The 19,306-nt window shown below is 44.5% G+C and overlaps 1 protein-coding gene across 1 annotated transcript; it reads right to left on the bottom strand.

The window, feature by feature from the left end:
* Window positions 1–9,066: 9,066 nt before the first annotated feature.
* plscr3a (phospholipid scramblase 3a) lies at window positions 9,067–12,185 on the bottom strand. Its single transcript, XM_024379099.2, has 7 exons — window positions 12,079–12,185; window positions 11,567–11,646; window positions 11,359–11,401; window positions 11,037–11,257; window positions 10,455–10,616; window positions 10,078–10,239; window positions 9,067–9,587 (listed from the first exon to the last, which is right to left on the bottom strand). The coding sequence occupies exons 2-7, from the start codon at window positions 11,621–11,623 to the stop codon at window positions 9,528–9,530; spliced, it is 705 nt and encodes a 234-aa protein (XP_024234867.1). The 5' UTR covers window positions 11,624–11,646; window positions 12,079–12,185; the 3' UTR covers window positions 9,067–9,527.
* Window positions 12,186–19,306: the final 7,121 nt, after the last annotated feature.

Raw genomic sequence — 19,306 nt, 5'->3', positions numbered from 1 at the left:
GTGCTCAATGGGATTGTGATCCCAGGCTCTTCGCTGGCCATGGCAGAACACTGACATTCCTGTCTTGCAGGAAATCACACACAGAACAAGCAGTATGGCTGGTGGCATTGTCATGCTGGAGGGTCATGTCAGGATGAGCCTGCAGGAAGGGTACCACATGAGGGAGGATGATGTCTTCCCTGTGACGCACAGTGTTGAGATTGCCTGCAATGACAACTCTCTGTACTTAGCTCTGTTCATCTTTGCCTTGATCCTGACTTGTCTCTCAGTCCCTGCCACTGAAAAACATCCCCACAGCATGATGCTGCCACCAACATGCTTCACAGTAGGGATGGTGCCAGATTTCCTAAAGATGTGACACTTGGCATTCAGGCCAAATGGTTCAATCTTGGTTTCATCAGACCAGATCATCTTGTTTCTCATGGTCTGAGAGTCTTGAGGTGACTTTTGGCAAACTCCAAGCGGGCTGTCATGTGACTTTTACTGAGGAGTGGCTTCCATCTGGCCACTACAATTATAGGCCTGATTGGTGGAGTGCTGCAGAGATGGTTATCATTCTGGAAGGTTCTCCAATCTCCACAGAGGATCTCTAGAGCTCTGTCAGAGTGACCATCGGGTTCTTGTTAACCTTCCAGACCAAGGCCCTTCTCCCCCGATTGCTCAGTTTGGCTGGGTGGCCAGCTCTAGGAAGAGTCTCTGTGGTTCCAGATCTATTCCATTTAAGAATGATGGAGGGCATGTGTTATTGGGGACCTTCAATGCTGTATAAATGTTTTCGTGCCCTTTCCAAGATCTGTGCCTCGACACAATCCTGTCTCGGAGCTCTACAGACAATTCCTTCGACCTCATGGCTTTGGTTTTTGCTCTGATATTGATTGTCAACTGTGGGACCTTTTATAGACAGTTGTGTGCCTTTCCAAATCATGTCCAATTAATTGAATTTACCATAGCTGGACTCCAATCAAGCTGTAGAAACATCTCAAGGGTGATCAAGGGAAACAGGATGCACCTGAACTCAATTTCGAGTTTCATAGCAAAGGGTCTGAATGCTTTTGTAAATAAGGTATTTCAGTTTTTTTTTTGTGCTAAATTTCCAAACATTTCCAAAAACCGGTGTTCTCTTTGTCATTATGAGGTATTGTGTGAAGCTTGCTTAGGATATTTATTCATTTAATCAATTTTAGAAAGAGTCTGTAATGTAGCGAAATGTGACCGACAGCCTTTATTCAGTCTTATGTAGCAAAATATGAAATTCTGTTTTTTACATTGGATGAAAGCAGAGACACAGAGCTACAAAGTGGTATATCATACACTACATTTTTGAGGAAAATGGAAAAGTAATTCTGCATTGAAAGTTGATAAACTTGTAAACTCAATTTTGACAAAATGGCCTTTGAATGTTTTGGTACTACTACTGGAGGGTTCTCCTTTGAATGGTACTACTACTGGAGGGTTCTCCTTTGAATGGTACTACTTCTGGAGGGCTCTCCTTTGAATGGTACTACTACTGGAGGGCTCTCCTTTGAATGGTACTACAACTGGAGGGCTCTCCTTTGAATGGTACTACTACTGGAGGGCTCTCCTTTGAATGGTACTACTACTGGAGGGCTCTCCTTTGAATGGTACTACTACTGGAGGGCTCTCCTTTGAATGGTACTACTACCGGAGGGCTCTCCTTTGAATGGTACTACAACTGGAGGGCTCTCCTTTGAATGGTACTACTACTGGAGGGCTCTCCTTTGAATGGTACTACTACTGGAGGGCTCTCCTTTGAATGGTACTTCTGCTGGAGGGCTCTCCTTTGAATGGTACTACTACTGGAGGGCTCTCCTTTGTCCACACCCACCACCCATCTCTTTAAGGATTCACATATAAGGTCATGTACGAAACAGTGAGTTGTGTAGTAAAGATTAAGACTAAAAGTGATAAAAGTAGTAGCCTACAATAAGGAACAATTCCAGGTAAAGAGAAAGTGTCCAGATTAAAATATTTGATCAATATTAGATGACGTTTACCCAGACACACTAAATTGATGGGTCATGTGAAAGAAATGCCATAACCCCCAGCCACATCTTGCTAAGTGGATGGGTCTCGACAGAAGGTGTAAACGCTACAGCGAAATAGTTACTTGCATAGTAGCAATATCAGAAATAGATATATATATAATATCCAGTATGTACAAGAACGATGTCAATAAGTGATCAGTGATAGATGAGGTAGTTATATGCATACAATCAGGGGTAAAGTGGCTGAGCAGCAGGATAAACAAATAAATAGTAACAGCAATGTATGGCGTGTGTGTTAGCAGAGAGTCATTTGAATAGAGGCACTGCAGATAGTGCTGATGACTGGTTTGTCTGAAACACGCATGAACAAGGGAATCTATATTAGGAGAGCCTGTTTCTGTCCTGCCCTTGACTTTGGTGCAGGGCATGTGATGTTCATAGCCTCTTCGTCGCAAAACCCCTTGATCTTCTCAAAAACATAAGTTTGTCTAGCTGTGTCCAGTCCAGGTGGTGCTTGTCCAGGCAGACCATCTATGGGAGGAAGGATGTCAGCGATGCGCAGCAGCTGAAACCTGGTCCCGACTGAGTCCGAACGCTCCTTGGCAACAACAACAACAGGCTCCAGTGCATCGAAATAACAAAAACATTTGAGAAGACATTACAACCTTGCACAACATCAATTCATCCCCCAAGTTTAGATAAGAAGAATAACCTCGTACAATTCAATGAAAATGATATTCACCTGAAGTGCTGGTAGTGTGGCAGCAGCCTGAAGTACTGAATCAGGTGTTGTTTCCAGCCATATATTTTTTATTTTTTTACTTTATTTCGCCTTTATTTAAACAGGTAAGCCAGTTGAGAACAAGTTCTCATTTATATCTATGACCTGGTCAAGACAACGCAAAGCAGTGCGCCACAAACAACACAGAGTTACACATGGGATAAACAAAGGTACAGTCAATAACACAATAGAAAAATCTAGATACAGTGTGTGCAAATGAGCTAAGATTAGGGAGGTAAAGGCAACAAATAGGCCATAGTGACGAAATAATTACAATATAGCAATTAAACACTGGATTGATAGATGTGCAGAAGATGAATGTGCAAGTAGAGATACTGGGGTGCAAAGGAGCAACTGCCTTTGCTGGATGACTTGCCTTCATCAATCAAGTAGTTGACTTGTTGTGGTATTCCTTCACAGCAGACACCAAACAAGCCACACATGTGAGGAGTTAAAAAGTAGATGGGACCTGGCTGCATATGGTCAGAAGGATAGTACATCTGCGAACAACAAAAAGAACATTAAGATAAATTAAAATGTCTCACCCCTGTCAGTCTGTCTTTACACAGCTCAGTGAAAGGCAATTGCATGCCTTATATATTATATATATTTTTTTCTATCTATCTATCTATCTATCTATCTATCTATCTATCTATCTATCTATCTATCTATCTATCTATCTATCTATCTATCTATCTATCTATCTATCTATCTATCTATCTATCTATCTATCTATCTATCTATCTAATCACTATAAAGGAGGAGATGTTGCTTACTTGTTGAGCCAAAATCAAAGCTGTAATGCAGCCTGATGTCTTTGCTTGCTAGTTCAGTAGGGGCAACAACAAAAAAACACATTTAAACAAAAGTTTACGTTCAAATGGCTCTCCTGTGAAGTAGTGACCCACGACATATGTCTAGTTTCCTGAAACAGCTCACGAATTTGGAAAAAGTCAAGGGGTCTGAATACTGAATACAAACCCCAGAATACAACCCCCCAAGGTACCTTTTTGGTATTATAAACTGGTTACCAACATAATTAAAGCAGTAAAAATAAGTGTTTTGTCATACCCATGGTATATGGTCTGATATACCACGGCTGTCAGCCAATCAGCATTCAGGTCTCGTACCACCCAGTTTATAATAAAATGTACAGAATGTGTGTCAAATAGAAAAATCACCCGTAGTCTGTTCAAAAAGGACTAATTTGTTCCGATGACAATACCAACCGGAGGGTGAAAATATCTTTAAAGACCTTTGTTGCAAGAAATTATACAAACTGTTCTCTTACCATTCTGATAGATTGGAGACGGTCAGAAAATGTGGTTGTAACGTTAATCATTTGGTTGTTATTCCATTGTTTACCTCGACTCAGATGCCCACAGACATTGAATATGGCACTTTTAAATGTTAGAGCAATCACAAGTAAAAAACCTTTCCAGTGAATGACCTCTGTACTGAGCTCAAAGTTGATTGCATGTTTCTCACTTAAACATGGCTGTAATGAGATTATAGTGCCGCTCTTATTGAAGCCTCCCCCTGGACTATAGCTTTTCATACTATATCAGAAAAGGGAAAAAAGGTGGGGTGACAACCCCTATTTTTACTAATGCTAACAGCTGTAAGGACATTTTGTTTTCTGACATTGGGCATCTGTTATGCTATACTGTTTAAATGTCAGCCACCAGTGCTGGCCATAACCCTGTATAGGCCACCAAACCACTGACCCACTTTCTTTACTAACTTCTATGAACTTGTATCTATTGTCCTTGAGAACTATGGTAAAATCATTGTGTTGGGAGATTTTAATATTCATGTTGACAAAGTGACTGACTCCAAGGCCATTGAAATTGCAAAATTGTAATCATTCGCCTACCTCCTCATGCCTTTTGCACACAATGTATATAGACTCTCTTTTTTTCTACTGTGTTATTGACTTGTTAATTGTCTGTTCACACTGCTATGCTTTATCTTGGCCAGGTCGCAGTTGCAAATGAGAACTTGTTCTCAACTAGCCTACCTGGTTAAATAAAGGTGAAATAAAAAAAATTTTTTTTAAATTATGAATCTTTTGAGAACTATGGACTTTATCCAAAATGTTACTGGGCCCACCCATAACCGCGGCCATACTCTGGACCTGGTAATTATCAAGGGGCTTTCCACTGGGCCCACCCATAACCATAAGCCATACTCTGGACCTGGTTATTACCAAGGGGCTTTCTACTGGTCCTACCCATAACCACAGCCATACTCTGGACCTGGTTATTACCAAGGGGCTTTCTACTGGGTCCACCCATAACCACAGCCATACTCTGGACCTGGTTATTACCAAGGGGCTTTCTACTGGGCCCACCCATAACCACAGCCATACTCTGGACCTGGTTATTACCAAGCGGCTTTATACTGGGCCCACCCATAGCCACAGCCATACTCTGGACCTGGTTATTACCAAGGGGCGTTCTACTGGGCCCACCAATAACCACAGCCATACTCTGGACATGGTTATTACCAAGGGGCATTCTACTGGGCCCAACCATAACCACAGCCATACTCTGGACCTGGTTATTACCAAGGGGCTTTCTACTGGGCCCACCCACAACCACAGCCATACTCTGGACCTGGTTATTACCAAGGGGCTTTCATCTGGGTCCACCCATAACCACAGCCATACTCTGGACCTGGTTATTACCAAGGGGCTTTCTACTGGGCCCACCCATAACCACAGCCATACTCTGGACCTGGTTATTACCAAGGGGCTTTCATCTGGGTCCACCCATAACCACAGCCGTACTCTGGACCTGGTTATTACCAAGGGGCTTTCTACTGGGCCCACCCATAACCACAGCCATACTCTGGACCTGGTTATTACCAAGGGGCTTTCATCTGGGTCCACCCATAACCACAGCCATACTCTGGACCTGGTTATTACCAAGGGTCTTTCTCCTGGGCCCACCCATAACCACAGCCATACTCTGGACCTGGTTATTACCAAGGGGCTTTCTACTGGGCCCACCCATAACCACAGCCATACTCTGGACCTGGTTATTACCAAGGGGCTTTCATCTGGGCCCACCCATAACCACAGCCATACTCTGGACCTGGTTATTACCAAGGGGCTTTCTACTGGGCCCACCCATAACCACAGCCATACTCTGGACCTGGTTATTACCAAGGGGCTTTCTACTGGGCCCACCCATACCCACAGCCATGCTCTGGACCTGGTTATTACCAAGGGGCTTTCTGTCCTCTATTGATGATGTTGCTTTATCTGATCACCACTGTGGATGTTATACTACCTTGCTGCCCACAGCACAGGGTAATACTGAACATATAAGAAACGCTATCTTACCTCTGAATTTGCTACAGATTTGACAGATTTTATTTTTATTCACCACCTATTCTGCCTCCCGCTTGTGAGGATTTAGTTGATAACTTTAGGAGCAAATTAAGGGCAACCATTGATGCCATAGCTCCAGTAAAATTGAAAAAGGCCACACCTAAAAGCCCCTTGGATGAGTGAGGTAACAAATAAATTAAAGAGAAATTACAGAAAGGCAGAGCGGAAGTGGAGAAAGTAAAAGTTGCAGGTCTATTATGATATCTGAGAGAGCAACTTGGCTTTTAAAACAAGGCAATTAAAAATGCCAGACGGGCTCATTTTTCTAACTTGATCACCAATAATCAGAATAATTTGAGGGTGCTCTTCTCGACCATTGATGATGTCCTGATAAATCCTACTCCAGCAAACCTATGTGAACTTTCCTCCACATCTAAATGTGATAGGTTTGTGGCATATTTCAGAGATAAGATAACAAACATTAGGCTGGGTATCAGTCATGGAAGACCTGATGAGAAGTTTGATGATATGTGCCCTAGCCTGTGCAAAGGCATATGGATTTATATTCTCCCTGGTTGACACAGACATACCCAGGACAGGGATATCACATTTTAAGCCGTCTACCTGCCTTCTTGATCCTATCCCCACCACCTTCTTCAAAACTGTTTTTAATGGCACATCTGAAGAAGTGCAAGCTATTGTTAATCACTCAATGTTCACAGGCACTTTCCCCACTGCACTAAAAACTGCTACGGTGAAACACCTTCTGAAGAACAGTAATCTAGATTATTCAACTCTTAGCAATTTTCATCCAATCTCCAACCTTCGATGCTTAAGCAAAATTCTGGAGAAATTGGTGATCAGACAGCTAAATTAATTGTTAAGTGCCAACAATATTTTAGAAAAATTCCAATCTGGTGTCCATGTCCAACACAGCACAGAGACCGCCTTAGTTAAAGTGGCAAGTGATCTTAGAGCCAACACAGATGCCAATCAGGTCTCTGTCCTTGTAATCTTAGATTTAAGTGCAGCATTTGACACTGGTGACCACAGATGGAAATGTCCCAGTTCTTCCATGGCCTGCATACTCATCAGACATGTCAAACCTGGTTTAAAAAAAAACATATAAAGCAATAATTTATGGCACAATACCTCTCCCCTATTTGATAGTTTGTGTGTATGTATTGACATGTAGGCTACATGTGCCTTTTTAAAAATGTATGTAGTTCTGTTCTTGTCTATTATTGTTCTGTATTATGTCATGTTTCATGTTTTGTGTTGGACCCCAGGAAGAGTAGCTGCTGCTTTCGCAACAGCTAAGGGGGATACTAATAAAACACCAAATACCGATTGAGCATGTTTGGGATGTTCTGGATTGACATGCACGACAGTGTATTCCAGTTCCCACCAAGATCCAGCAACTTCTTATAGACATTTATGAGGAGAGGTACATCATTCCACAGGCCACAATCAACAGCCTCATCAACTCTATGCGAAGGTGATGTGTTGCACTATATGAGGCAAATGGTGGTCACACCAGATTCTGACTGCTTTTTTGATTCACACCTTCCTTTTGGTTTTAAGGTACAATATACAGTATAAAGAAAAAAGTATGTTGACACCCCTTCAAATTAGTGCATTTGGATATTTCAGCTACACCCGTTGCTGACAGGTGTATAAAATTGAGTACACAGCCATGCAATCCCCATAGACAAACATTGGCAGTAGAATGGCTTTACTGAAGAGCTCAGTAACTTTCAACAGGGCACTGTCATAGGATGCCACCTTTACAACAAGTCCTCAGTTTGTCACATTTCTGCCCTGCTAGAGCTACCCTGGTCAACTGCAAGTGCTGTTATTGTGAAGTGGAAACGTCTAGAAGCAACAACGGCTCAGCCGAAAAGTGGTCACACAAGCTCGGGACCGGCAAGCGCATAGCTCGTAATTTTTTTTGTTGTGGTTCGGGCTTGGCCCCTTAGTTCCAGTGAAGGGAAATCTTAACCCTAGAGCATGCAATGACATTCTAGACTATTCTGTTCTTCCAACTTTGTGACAACAGTTTGGGGAAGGCCCTTTCCTATTTCAGCATGGCAATGCTCCCAAGCACAAAGCGAAGTCCATACGGAAATAATTTGTCAAGTTTGGTGTGGAAGAACTTGACTGGCCTGCACAGAGCCCTAACCTCAACCTCATTGAACGCCTTTTGGATTAATTGGAACACCGACAGTGAGCCAAGTCTAATAGCCCAACATCAGTGCCCGACCTCACGAATGCTCTTGTGACTGAATGGAAGAAAGTTCCCACAGCAATGTTCCAACATCTAATGGAAAACCTTCCCATAAGACTGGAGGCTGTTATAGCAGCAAAGGGGGAACCAACTTCATACTAATGGCCATGATTTTGGAATGAGATGTTCAACAAGCAGGTGTCCACATGCCTTTGGTCATGTACTGTATCTGTGATCGACAGATGCATATCTGTATTCCCAGTCATATGAAATCCATAGATTTCTTTTCAGTTGACTGATTTCCTTATATGAACTGTAACTCAGTAAAATCTTTGTCTATTGCATTTATATTTTTGTTCGGTGTATCTAATAAAAATATATTGTTTTATTTTTGATATTTCTTTTTACAAATATTCACATTTTTTCCCACATTAACATTAGAGTATTTTGTGTAAATTGTTGACCAAAAGTGACAATTAAATGCATTTTAATCACAGTTTGTAGCACAACAAAATGTGGAAAAAGTAGTGGAGTGACAACCTTCTGAAGGCATTGAGAAACATAGTGAAAAGATGGTAAAATGTGTTTTATTCGGGAACATTTGAAACTGCCATTTGCGCAGTCAGTGTATGACTGCTGTGAGAGTGTGTTGAAGTACGTTGGAAAGCTAATGTGGAGTGTACCAACTGAGATTTAAATCATTTACAGAAACAGATTTTTTCAAATGTAAAATATTTTTATTATTATGTTATCATCCCTGTGGTATTGAGAGATAAACATGGTAATGCTTTTACTGATTGCACATAAATGATGATAATTCATACATGATAGAGTGCTTGCTTTGTTATTCAACTGATCTTGTGTCCTTTCTGTCATCCAGTGAACCCCATTCATTGCTGCTCGCAGCTATATTTGAGAATGTCCTTCATCCTTTACATGAGATACCCAATATTATTACATGACATTTCAATATTTTCAAAACAAAAAGCACAGTGTTACAAATGTTTGAATAATTGTATTCAGACAACCAAAATACAGATTCATATATTGAATTAATAAAGAAAACATATTTGTTTTGTCTTAAATGTCATGTTATGTGATTCATATGCATCCAATAGCCATGTCATTATCAACTATAGTACCATGTAATTTGTACATGATCAAAAACTCTATCTCTTATCCAAATACAGAACACCTTTGATCACCGTCACCACTGCTTTCAAAGAACATGAAATCCTGTTTGGAGACAAAGAATAAAGAAAGAGAAAATGGATACACAATGAATAGGCATGACGGAGATCATCACACACTATCATAAATACGTACTTGTTTGATTCATCTTAATAGACAGGATTTATAATGGCTTTATATTGATGCACTACAATAGGAGTGTCAGTACTGACTAATTGATTGGTTTGCCGGTAAATTTTCAGCAATGGCTGCCTCACTAGGTCACTGACACAATGATTGAGAAATTTGCTTATGGATTATAGCCTATGTACTGTATGTGTGTGTAATGTACTATATAAGAGAGCTCCTACAAAGAATTCCAATGTAGGCTATGTCTTCTTAATAACTACAAATGCCAAATGAACTTGAATCTGACTTAGCTCTATAGATATGGCTGGGTTTACACAGGCAGCCCAATTTGGATCTTTTGCCAATAATGGGGCCACAGATCATAATTGGGTTGCCTGGGTAAGTCGCAGCGTGTGACAACACTTACAATAAGGATGCAGGCCCCCATCAGCACAGCCTTCATCTTGACATCCAGGTCCATGGGGAACTGGATCCCAAAGTTGTCTGAGTCAGTGAAGGCCTCCTTTATCAGCCCACTCCACTGCTTACTTATTCTCCCAATGGGCTGGTCACTGTCCTTACCCATCACCTGTTATAGAAACACAAAGGACTCTAATCAGGGTGATGTTTATTAGGCAGCAAATGGAAGAAAACAAATTGAAATAGTGAGGGGTTACCTGGACTCACTCCCCCCGTTTTGCTACAGTGTGCCCTAATGAGGACAACCTAGGGTTTAACAGACTCAGGGCAACTTGAACACTCACAAATAGAGATAAACCCCAGTCCTCTCCCTAACAGCCTCACCTCAAAATCAACATCTCCACAGCAGCTACAGGCACAGAAAGGACCTTCAATCGTCAGGAGAGTCTCTTTGGCAGCTCCTAGGATGGACAGTTTTGGCTTGAAGGGATGCCAGTTCTGAACCACATAACCTATGGTGGTGCTAGGAGGGGATTGGACCTCCATCTATGACAGACAAGCATTCACAGATACAGAGGGAAATGGTCAAGGGAGAAAAATTAATTCAGACGTTAGAGTATCCTTGAAACAGTATCTTGCAATGATAAAATTGAGCAGCCAGTCTCTGTTATAAGTGTGTTATGATTGTGTTATTTAGAAGCTGTGTTATAAGTGGCCACTTGCGAGCAACAGGGGAAGTAGCAGGAGGTGTCTGTTATAATATGTATATTGTAAGCGATTTCAGGCAGCTAAGAAAATAGCAGGTGTCTGTTATACATGTGATGTGATTGAGGTTATAAGCTGCATTATAAGCAGTTCAAATACATCTTACAGACAGCAGAGGAAGTAGCAGGAGGTGTCTGTTGTAAGGGTGTTATAAGATGTTTTACAAGATGTTAATATGTGTGTTATGAACAGTTATAATACCTCTTGCAGGCAGCAGGGCCAGAAGCAGGAGGTGCAGCGGAAGGGCTTGACCAGGTGCATGACCTCCTGGCCACTGTGGTCTTTGATCTTCATCTCAAACATGCGGTTGGGACCGCAGCAGTTCCGGGTGCAGCAGTCACTATCCTCCTTGGCCGTGTAGATTTCCTGCCCCAAACTGTTCTTGATTACGTACCGGTTTTTAGTCTCAAAGGAAGTGATGGCTAGAGAGGAGCATAGGAAGAAAGGGTTCACGGGGGATGTGGGTGGAGGTGAGAGATCGTGTCGGAGTAATTAATGGCATGCTGTGTATAACATAACTTACCCTCCAGCAGTTCCATTTTCTGATGGATCAAGATTTGATCGATCTGTAGCAAACAGATAAAGGTGGGATTGGGTACAGAGTTCCCTACCGTGGCCAGCCTTCTCCCATCTCCTAACCAATTATCTTATCCCATAAAAGTTAACATTTGACTTTTTTGAGGTCACAGTTCCATAAACAAAATATAAGACGATTGACTTCACTGTCTTACCTGTGTTAGGTACTCCAGGCCAGGGGGCACTCCTGTTGATCGAAAGTTATTTTCCATGGCGTGGTAGGATCAGTAGCAGCCTGAGTACACCCACATTAATCAGACAAATTGACCATGGTGGATGGATGGATAATAAAGTTAGGTGAAATGTGGTTTACAAGCTCAGTTTACAACCATAGGACTGAGCTACCTGGTTAATCATTACACTACTCAGTCAATAGCACCATTCAAAGTTGCTTTCCAATTCATGTGTACTATTCCTTAGTACTATTCCATATATTTTACGTAAATGCTATACCAAAACAAACAATATTGGAAGATGGACTCTTAGAGCTAAGATATCCCTGATCTTACATCCACTTTGTTGGTGTCATGGCAAATTTACAGAGCTCCGCTCAAAGTAATACATGCAGCATAAAATAGTATTATATATATTGTAAGAACTTACAATGGAACAACAATTTTAGAATACCAATGAACACATATCTGTGCGGTACTGAGAATCAACTTACATCCAAATTCCTTGCTATTTGTTGCCAGAGCTTCTGAAGGTGTTGCTCTCTGTGTTGGTGTTGTTCTCTGTATGTGCTAAGTAATCGACGCAATCAGAAGTGATTCATGCGTGTAAGGTGTGTTTCATTGACATGACTGTGAGAGATGGAAAACGTATTTTCAGTCCAAGATCAATAGCACCCACATTAAAAGCTCTTTTTCCCTCTTTGATTTACACACACATATATTTACAGAAAGAGCTCAGGAGAAATGCATATACAGTATACGTGAGGTTAGAACATTTTGTAAAAGAGTACAGTTGACGTATAACTCAACAAACCAAAAAGTCAAAAGAAAAGCACCAGCCTTCCTCTGTCGCAACAAGTGACAACTTATATTTCTAAATCTGAATGCACCCTTTGGAAAGCATTTTCTGTAAAACATTGCCTGGGAGCAGTAAAGTAAACTCCCATATTATGACAGAATATGTCTGGCACGTTTGACTTCTTAATATTTGCGGAGGAGAGGTGTACCTATATCTCATACTGGTTGCACTCCATGGGCAGATTTGCCCAAGTCATTCAGTCAGAATAAAAGATCATCGATCACAAAAAAAAAAATGGAAAGACTATGGTTGCCTGAGGTGGTTCTGCATTCCAGGCATTTTGGTCCTCCTCTCCTTCGACGGAAGAAAACCTTAACAGAATCACCCACCACAAGAGGACCAAGCGGCGTGGTGACAGGCAGCGGCAGCAGGAGCAGCAAAATCCAGATTTCTGGACATGGGAGGAAATCTTGGACGGGAAAGGACCCTGGGCACAGCCAGGAGAATATCGCCGCCCCAAAGAAGAGTTGGAGGTGGCGAAGGCGGAGAGGCGCTGGTATGAGGAGGCAGCACGGCGACGTGGATGGAAGCCAGAGAGTCAGCCCCAAAAATGTCTTGGGGGGGAGCACACAGGGAGTATGGCGACGCCAGGTAGAAGACCTGCGACAACTTCCTGTGCTTACCGGGGGGCTAGAGAGACCGGGCAGGCACAGTGTTATGCTGTGGAGCGCACGGTGTCTCCAGTGCGGGTGCATAGCCCGGTGCGGTACATACCAGCTCCTCGTATCGGCCGGGCTAGAGTGGGCATCGAGCCAAGTGTCATGAAGCTGGCTCTACGCATCTGGTCTCCAGTGCGTCTCCTTGGGCCGGCTTACATGGCACCAGCCTTGCGCACGGTGTCCCCGGTTCGCCTGCATAGCTCAGTGCGGGCTATTCCACCTCGCCGCACTGGCAGGGCGACCGGGAGCATTCAACCAGGTAAGGTTGGGCAGGCTCGGTGCTCAAGAGCTCCAGTGCGCCTGCACGGTCCGGTCTATCCAGTACCACCTCCACGCACCAGCCCTCCGATGACAGCTCTCCGCACCAGGCTTCCTGTGCTTGTCCTCGGCCCAGTACCACCAGTGCCGGCACCACGCACCAGGCCTACAGTGTGCCTTATCTGTCCAGAGCCGCCAGAGTCTCCCGCCTGTCCTGAGCCGCCAGAGTCTCCCGCCTGTCCTGAGCCGCCAGAGTCTCCCGCCTGTCCTGAGCCGCCAGAGTCTCCCGCCTGTCCTGAGCCGCCAGAGTCTCCCGCCTGTCCTGAGCCGCCAGAGTCTCCCGCCTGTCCTGAGCCGCCAGAGTCTCCCGTCTGTCCGTCCTGAGCCGCCAGAGTCTCCCGTCTGTCCGTCCTGAGCCGCCAGAGTCTCCCGCCAGTCCGTCCTAAGCCGCCAGAGTCTCCAGTCTGTCCGTCCTGAGCCGCCAGAGTCTCCCGCCAGTCCATCCTAAGCCGCCAGAGTCTCCCGCCAGTCCGTCCTAAGCCGCCAGAGTCTCCCGCCAGTCTGTCCTAAGCCGCCAGAGTCTCCCGCCAGTCTGTCCTAAGCCGCCAGAGTCTCCCGCCAGTCTGTCCTAAGCCACCAGAGTCTCCCGCCAGTCTGCATGGAGCCGCCAGAGCCACCAGTCTGTCATGAGCTGCCAGTCTGCATGGAGCCGCCAGAGCCGCCAGTCTGTCATGAGCTGCCAGTCTGCATGGAGCCGCCAGAGCCACCAGTCAGCATGGAGCCGCCAGAGCCACCAGTCAGCATGGAGCCGCCAGTCAGCATGGAGCCGTCAGCCAGCCAGGAGCCGCCAGAACCATCAGCCAGCCAGGAGCCGCCAGAGCCGTCAGCCAGCCAGGAGCCGCCAGAGCCGTCAGCCAGCCAGGAGCCGCCAGAGCCGTCAGTCAGCCAGGAGCCGCCAGAGCCGTCAGTCAGCCAGGAGCCGCCAGAGCAGTCAGTCAGCCAGGAGCCGCCAGTCAGCCAGAAGCTGCCAGTCAGCCAGAAGCTGCCAGAGCCGTCAACCAGCCTGAGCTACCCCTCAGTCCTGAGCTACCCCTCAGTCCTGAGCTACCCCTCAGTCCTGAGCTACCCCTCAGTCCTGAGCTACCCCTCAGTCCGGAGCTGCCCCTCAGTCCGGAGGAGTTTGTTTAGTTCAGTGGGGCCCTTTAGTAGGGTTGCCAGTCCTAGGTTGGCGGCGAGGGTTGCCGTTCCTAGGAGGAGGAGACTAAAGCGGGCAAAGACTATGGTGGATAGGGGTCCACATAAATAAAACCCCATCATAAAACTGTTGAATTTGCTATGCATTTCTCTTTTTAGAAAAGAGAAGATGTCTCTTCATATACAGTGGGGAAAAATAAATGTATTAAAATGTTCTGGATTTTTTTTTCTCATTTTGTCTGCCATAGTTTAAGTGTACCTATGATGAAAATTACAGGCCTCTTAAGTGGGAGAACTTGCACAATTGGTGGCTGACTAAATACTTTTTTGCCCCACTGTATAGTCCATCTTACAAATCAAAGTAAATTCCCATCTTTAAAATTGTTCCCTGAGTTAAACATGTCACTTGTGTTTGGGTTCTTCAAAATTGACTGCAATGTTTCAAGAATTGGAACGTAAGAAAATGTATCAGTTCTGACTATTTGATCATAAGTTCCAGTAGTTTTGTTTATTCTATTGTCAAATCTAACACCAATGACTTTCTCAACTGGTTGAACTGTTCTTAATTTTATGATATAAGCACTTTGTTATGATACCGAATTCAACAATGTGAAAGGATTTTCAATATTATGAAAAGAATGTTGAATTTTTCTGATAGTTTGTGTCTTTTGAAGATATACATGTAAGAGCGGTTGTTTTAGCTTGACCCTGTATCTCTTGAACCGCTTCTTCCATGGAGTATACAAAACTATTTACAGTCGTCTGACCTACACCTGCAGCCTGGAGTTGTGCAATAGCAGACTCACACATATCAAGTGTGTTCTTGTTAGATATTGGTACAACATGGTTGCAACTAGAATTTGAAAGATAATCAGCATTACTTGGCTGATATCAACTGCTGTATTAGCATCCAAGTTAGCGTTTAACAAAATTTGTCAGTCTCCGGAATGTGCCCAGTTTAAATGCTTCCTAAAGCCTGAAAATGTACCAAATACACAAATCTGCTTGACCACATTTTAGTCAAAGAGTTCTACCAGGGCACATTCCATGCATCAACTTGAGATGCCTCACAGGCAAGTTGGTACTTCAATGACTAGCATGGCAAACAAAACATATCATCATCATCATTTAAATCGGCATTAGAGCAGGAGTGAGGACAACGGAGTGGATTCCATGCAGCGACCCAAAAAAAACGAGCTCAGCAAACCTTGGAGCCTCCTTAACCTTCCCAATGTCTATGTTGTACACAGTTGTCTGTATGAAGGTGTACATGTTGCACAGAATTGTATTTTAAGCAGTACCAAAAACAAAGTGAGTCTTGAAAAGGTCATTGAAGGCACCAAGAGAGCTCATTGACTTGCACGGCAAGGTTTGCTTGTCCAGGATGATGAAGTATGTATGGATGCTGCTCTTCCTGGTGCCGACTGCAAGAAGATATGGTTGGCGGCTCTGGTCAATCGCATCAAGGTGCTCTTGGATACTGGTTCCTGCCTGAAGACGACAAAAACGAACACCCTCATTAGTTCATCATAACGGCTGCAGCACTGTCCAAGAATAAGAATGTCAATACAAACCTTTTGCAATATCACAAGATGCTGTTCAGCTTGGGATGCAGACATCTTGCCTGGTCTTTTGCGGCCTTGTGATGAAGGAGGAATCAAATGGAGCAGGAGAAGGATGAAGGAAAGGTTATCGTCGCATCTTGAACTTCCGGCGCCGACAGAGATGGCCGCCTCGCTTCGCGTTCCTAGGAAACTATGCAGTTTTTTGTTTTTTTTACGTGTTATTTCTTACATTAGTACCCCAGGTCATCTTAGGTTTCATTACATACAGTCGAGAAGAACTACTGAATATAAGATCAGCGTCAACTCACCATCAGTAAGACCAAGAATATGTTTTTCGCGACGCGGATCCTGTGTTCTGCCTTACAAACAGGACAACGGAGTGGATTCCATGCAGCGACCCAAAAAAAACGACTCCGAAAAAGAGGGAAACGAGGCGGTCTTCTGGTCAGACTCCGGAGACGGGCACACCGTGCACCACTCCCTAGCATTCTTCTTGCCAATGTCCAGTCTCTTGACAACAAGGTTTATGAAATCCGAGCAAGGGTAGCATTCCAGAGGGACATCAGAGACAGTAACGTTCTTTGCTTCACGGAAACATGGCTCACTGGAGAGACGCTATCCGAGACGGTGCAGCCAACGGGTTTCTCCGCGCATCGCACCGACAGAGACAAACATCTTTCTGGTAAGAATAGGGGCGGGGGCGTATGCCTTATGGCTAACGTGACATGGTGTGATGAAAGAAACATACAGGAACTCAAATCCTTCTGTTCACCTGATTTAGAATTCCTCACAATCAAATGTAGACCGCATTATCTACCAAGAGAATTCTCTTCGATTATAATCACAGCCGTATATATCCCCCCCAAGCAGACACATCGATGGCTCTGAACGAGCTTTATTTAACTCTCTGCAAACTGGAAACCATTTATCCGGAGGCTGCATTCATTGTAGCTAGGGATTTTAACAAGGCTAATCTGAAAACAAGACTCCCTAAATTTTATCAGCATATCGATTGCGCAACCAGGGGTGGAAAGACCTTGGATCATTGTTACTCTAACTTTCACGTGAAACTGAAAGCACGAACCACTGCTTTTAATCAGGGCAAGGTGTCTGGTAACATGACCGAATACAAACAGTGCAGCTATTCCCTCCGCAAGGCTATCAAACAAGCTAAGCGTCAGTACAGAGACAAAGTAGAATCTCAATTCAACGGCTCAGACACAAGAGGCATGTGGCAGGGTCTACAGTCAATCACGGACTACAGGAAGAAATCCAGCCCAGTCACGGACCAGGATGTCTTGCTCCCAGGCAGACTAAATAACTTTTTGCCCGCTTTGAGGACAATACAGTGCCACTGACACGGCCTGCAACGAAAACATGCGGTCTCTCCTTCACTGCAGCCGAGGTGAGTAAGACATTTAAACGTGTTAACCCTCGCAAGGCTGCAGGCCCAGACGGCATCCCCAGCCGCGCCCTCAGAGCATGCGCAGACCAGCTGGCCGGTGTGTTTACGGACATATTCAATCAATCCCTATACCAGTCTGCTGTTCCCACATGCTTCAAGAGGGCCACCATTGTTCCTGTTCCCAAGAAAGCTAAGGTAACTGAGCTAAACGACTACCGCCCGTAGCACTCACTTCCGTCATCATGAAGTGCTTTGAGAGACTAGTCAAGGACCATATCACCTCCACCCTACCTGACACCCTAGACCCACTCCAATTTGCTTACCGCCCAAATAGGTCCCATCTGGACAAGAGGAATACCTATGTGAGAATGCTGTTCATCGACTACAGCTCGGCATTCAACACCATAGTACCCTCCAAGCTCGTCATCAAGCTCGAGACCCTGGGTCTCGACCCCGCCCTGTGCAACTGGGTACTGGACTTCCTGACGGGCCGCCCCAGGTGGTGAGGGTAGGCAACAACATCTCCTCCCCGCTGATCCTCAACACTGGGGCCCCACAAGGGTGCGTTCTGAGCCCTCTCCTGTACTCCCTGTTCACCCACGACTGCGTGGCCACGCACGCCTCCAACTCAATCATCAAGTTTGCGGACGACACAACAGTGGTAGGCATGATTACCAATAACGACGAGACGGCCTACAGGGAGGAGGTGAGGGCCCTCGGAGTGTGGTGTCAGGGAAATAACCTCACACTCAACGTCAACAAAACTAAGGAGATGATTGTGGACTTCAGGAAACAGCAGAGGGAACACCCCCTATCCACATCGATGGAACAGTAGTGGAGAGGGTAGCAAGTTTTAAGTTCCTCGGCATACACATCACAGACAAACTGAATTGGTCCACTCACACACACAGCATCGTGAAGAAGGCGCAGCAGCGCCTCTTCAACCTCAGGAGGCTGAAGAAATTTGGCTTGTCACCAAAAGCACTCACAAACTTCTACAGATGCACAATCGAGAGCATCCTGGCGGGCTGTGTCACCGCCTGGTACGGCAACTGCTCCACCCTCAACCGTAAGGCTCTCCAGAGGGTAGTGAGGTCTGCACAACGCATCACCGGGGGCAAACTACCTGCCCTCCAGGACACCTACACCACCCGATGTCACAGGAAGGCCATAAAGATCATCAAGGACAACAACCACCCGAGCCACTGCCTGTTCACCCCGCTCTCATCCAGAAGGCGAGGTCAGTACAGGTGCATCAAAGCTGGGACCGAGAGACTGAAAAACAGCTTCTATCTCAAGGCCATCAGACTGTTAAACAGCCACCACTAACATTGAGTGGCTGCTGCCAACACACTGACACTGACTCAACTCCAGCCACTTTAATAATGGGAAATGATGTAAATATATCACTAGCCACTTTAAACAATGCTACCTTATATAATGTTACTTACCCTACATTATTCATCTCATATGCATACGTATATACTGTACTCTATATCATCGACTGTATCCTTATGTAATACATGTATCACTAGCCACTTTAACTATGCCACTTTGTTTACATACTCATCTCATATGTATATACTGTACTCGATACCATCTACTGTATCTTGCCTATGCTGCTCTGTACCATCACTCATTCATATATCCTTATGTACATATTCTTTATCCCCTTACACTGTGTATAAGACAGTAGTTTTGGAATTGTTAGTTAGATTACTTGTTGGTTATTACTGCATTGTCGGAACTAGAAGCACAAGCATTTTGCTACGCTCGCATTAA

The sequence above is a fragment of the Oncorhynchus tshawytscha genome, linkage group LG19, assembly GCF_018296145.1.
Source record: "Oncorhynchus tshawytscha isolate Ot180627B linkage group LG19, Otsh_v2.0, whole genome shotgun sequence".
NCBI lineage: Eukaryota > Metazoa > Chordata > Actinopteri > Salmoniformes > Salmonidae > Oncorhynchus > Oncorhynchus tshawytscha.
This window is presented reverse-complemented; position numbering and strand designations above follow the sequence as displayed.

What these genes read in the sequence shown, in the direction of transcription:
- plscr3a (XM_024379099.2), bottom strand. Translation starts at nt 11,623, where the DNA reads ATGGAAAATAACTTTCGATCAACAGGAGTGCCCCCTGGCCTGGAGTAC. An exon ending in GAAAATGGAACTGCTGGAGG is followed by an intron (nt 11,258 to 11,358) that starts GTAAGTTATGTT and finishes GCTCCTCTCTAG; the next exon opens with CCATCACTTCCTTTGAGACT. An exon ending in GTGGAGATGTTGATTTTGAG is followed by an intron (nt 10,240 to 10,454) that starts GTGAGGCTGTTA and finishes TTTCTATAACAG; the next exon opens with GTGATGGGTAAGGACAGTGA.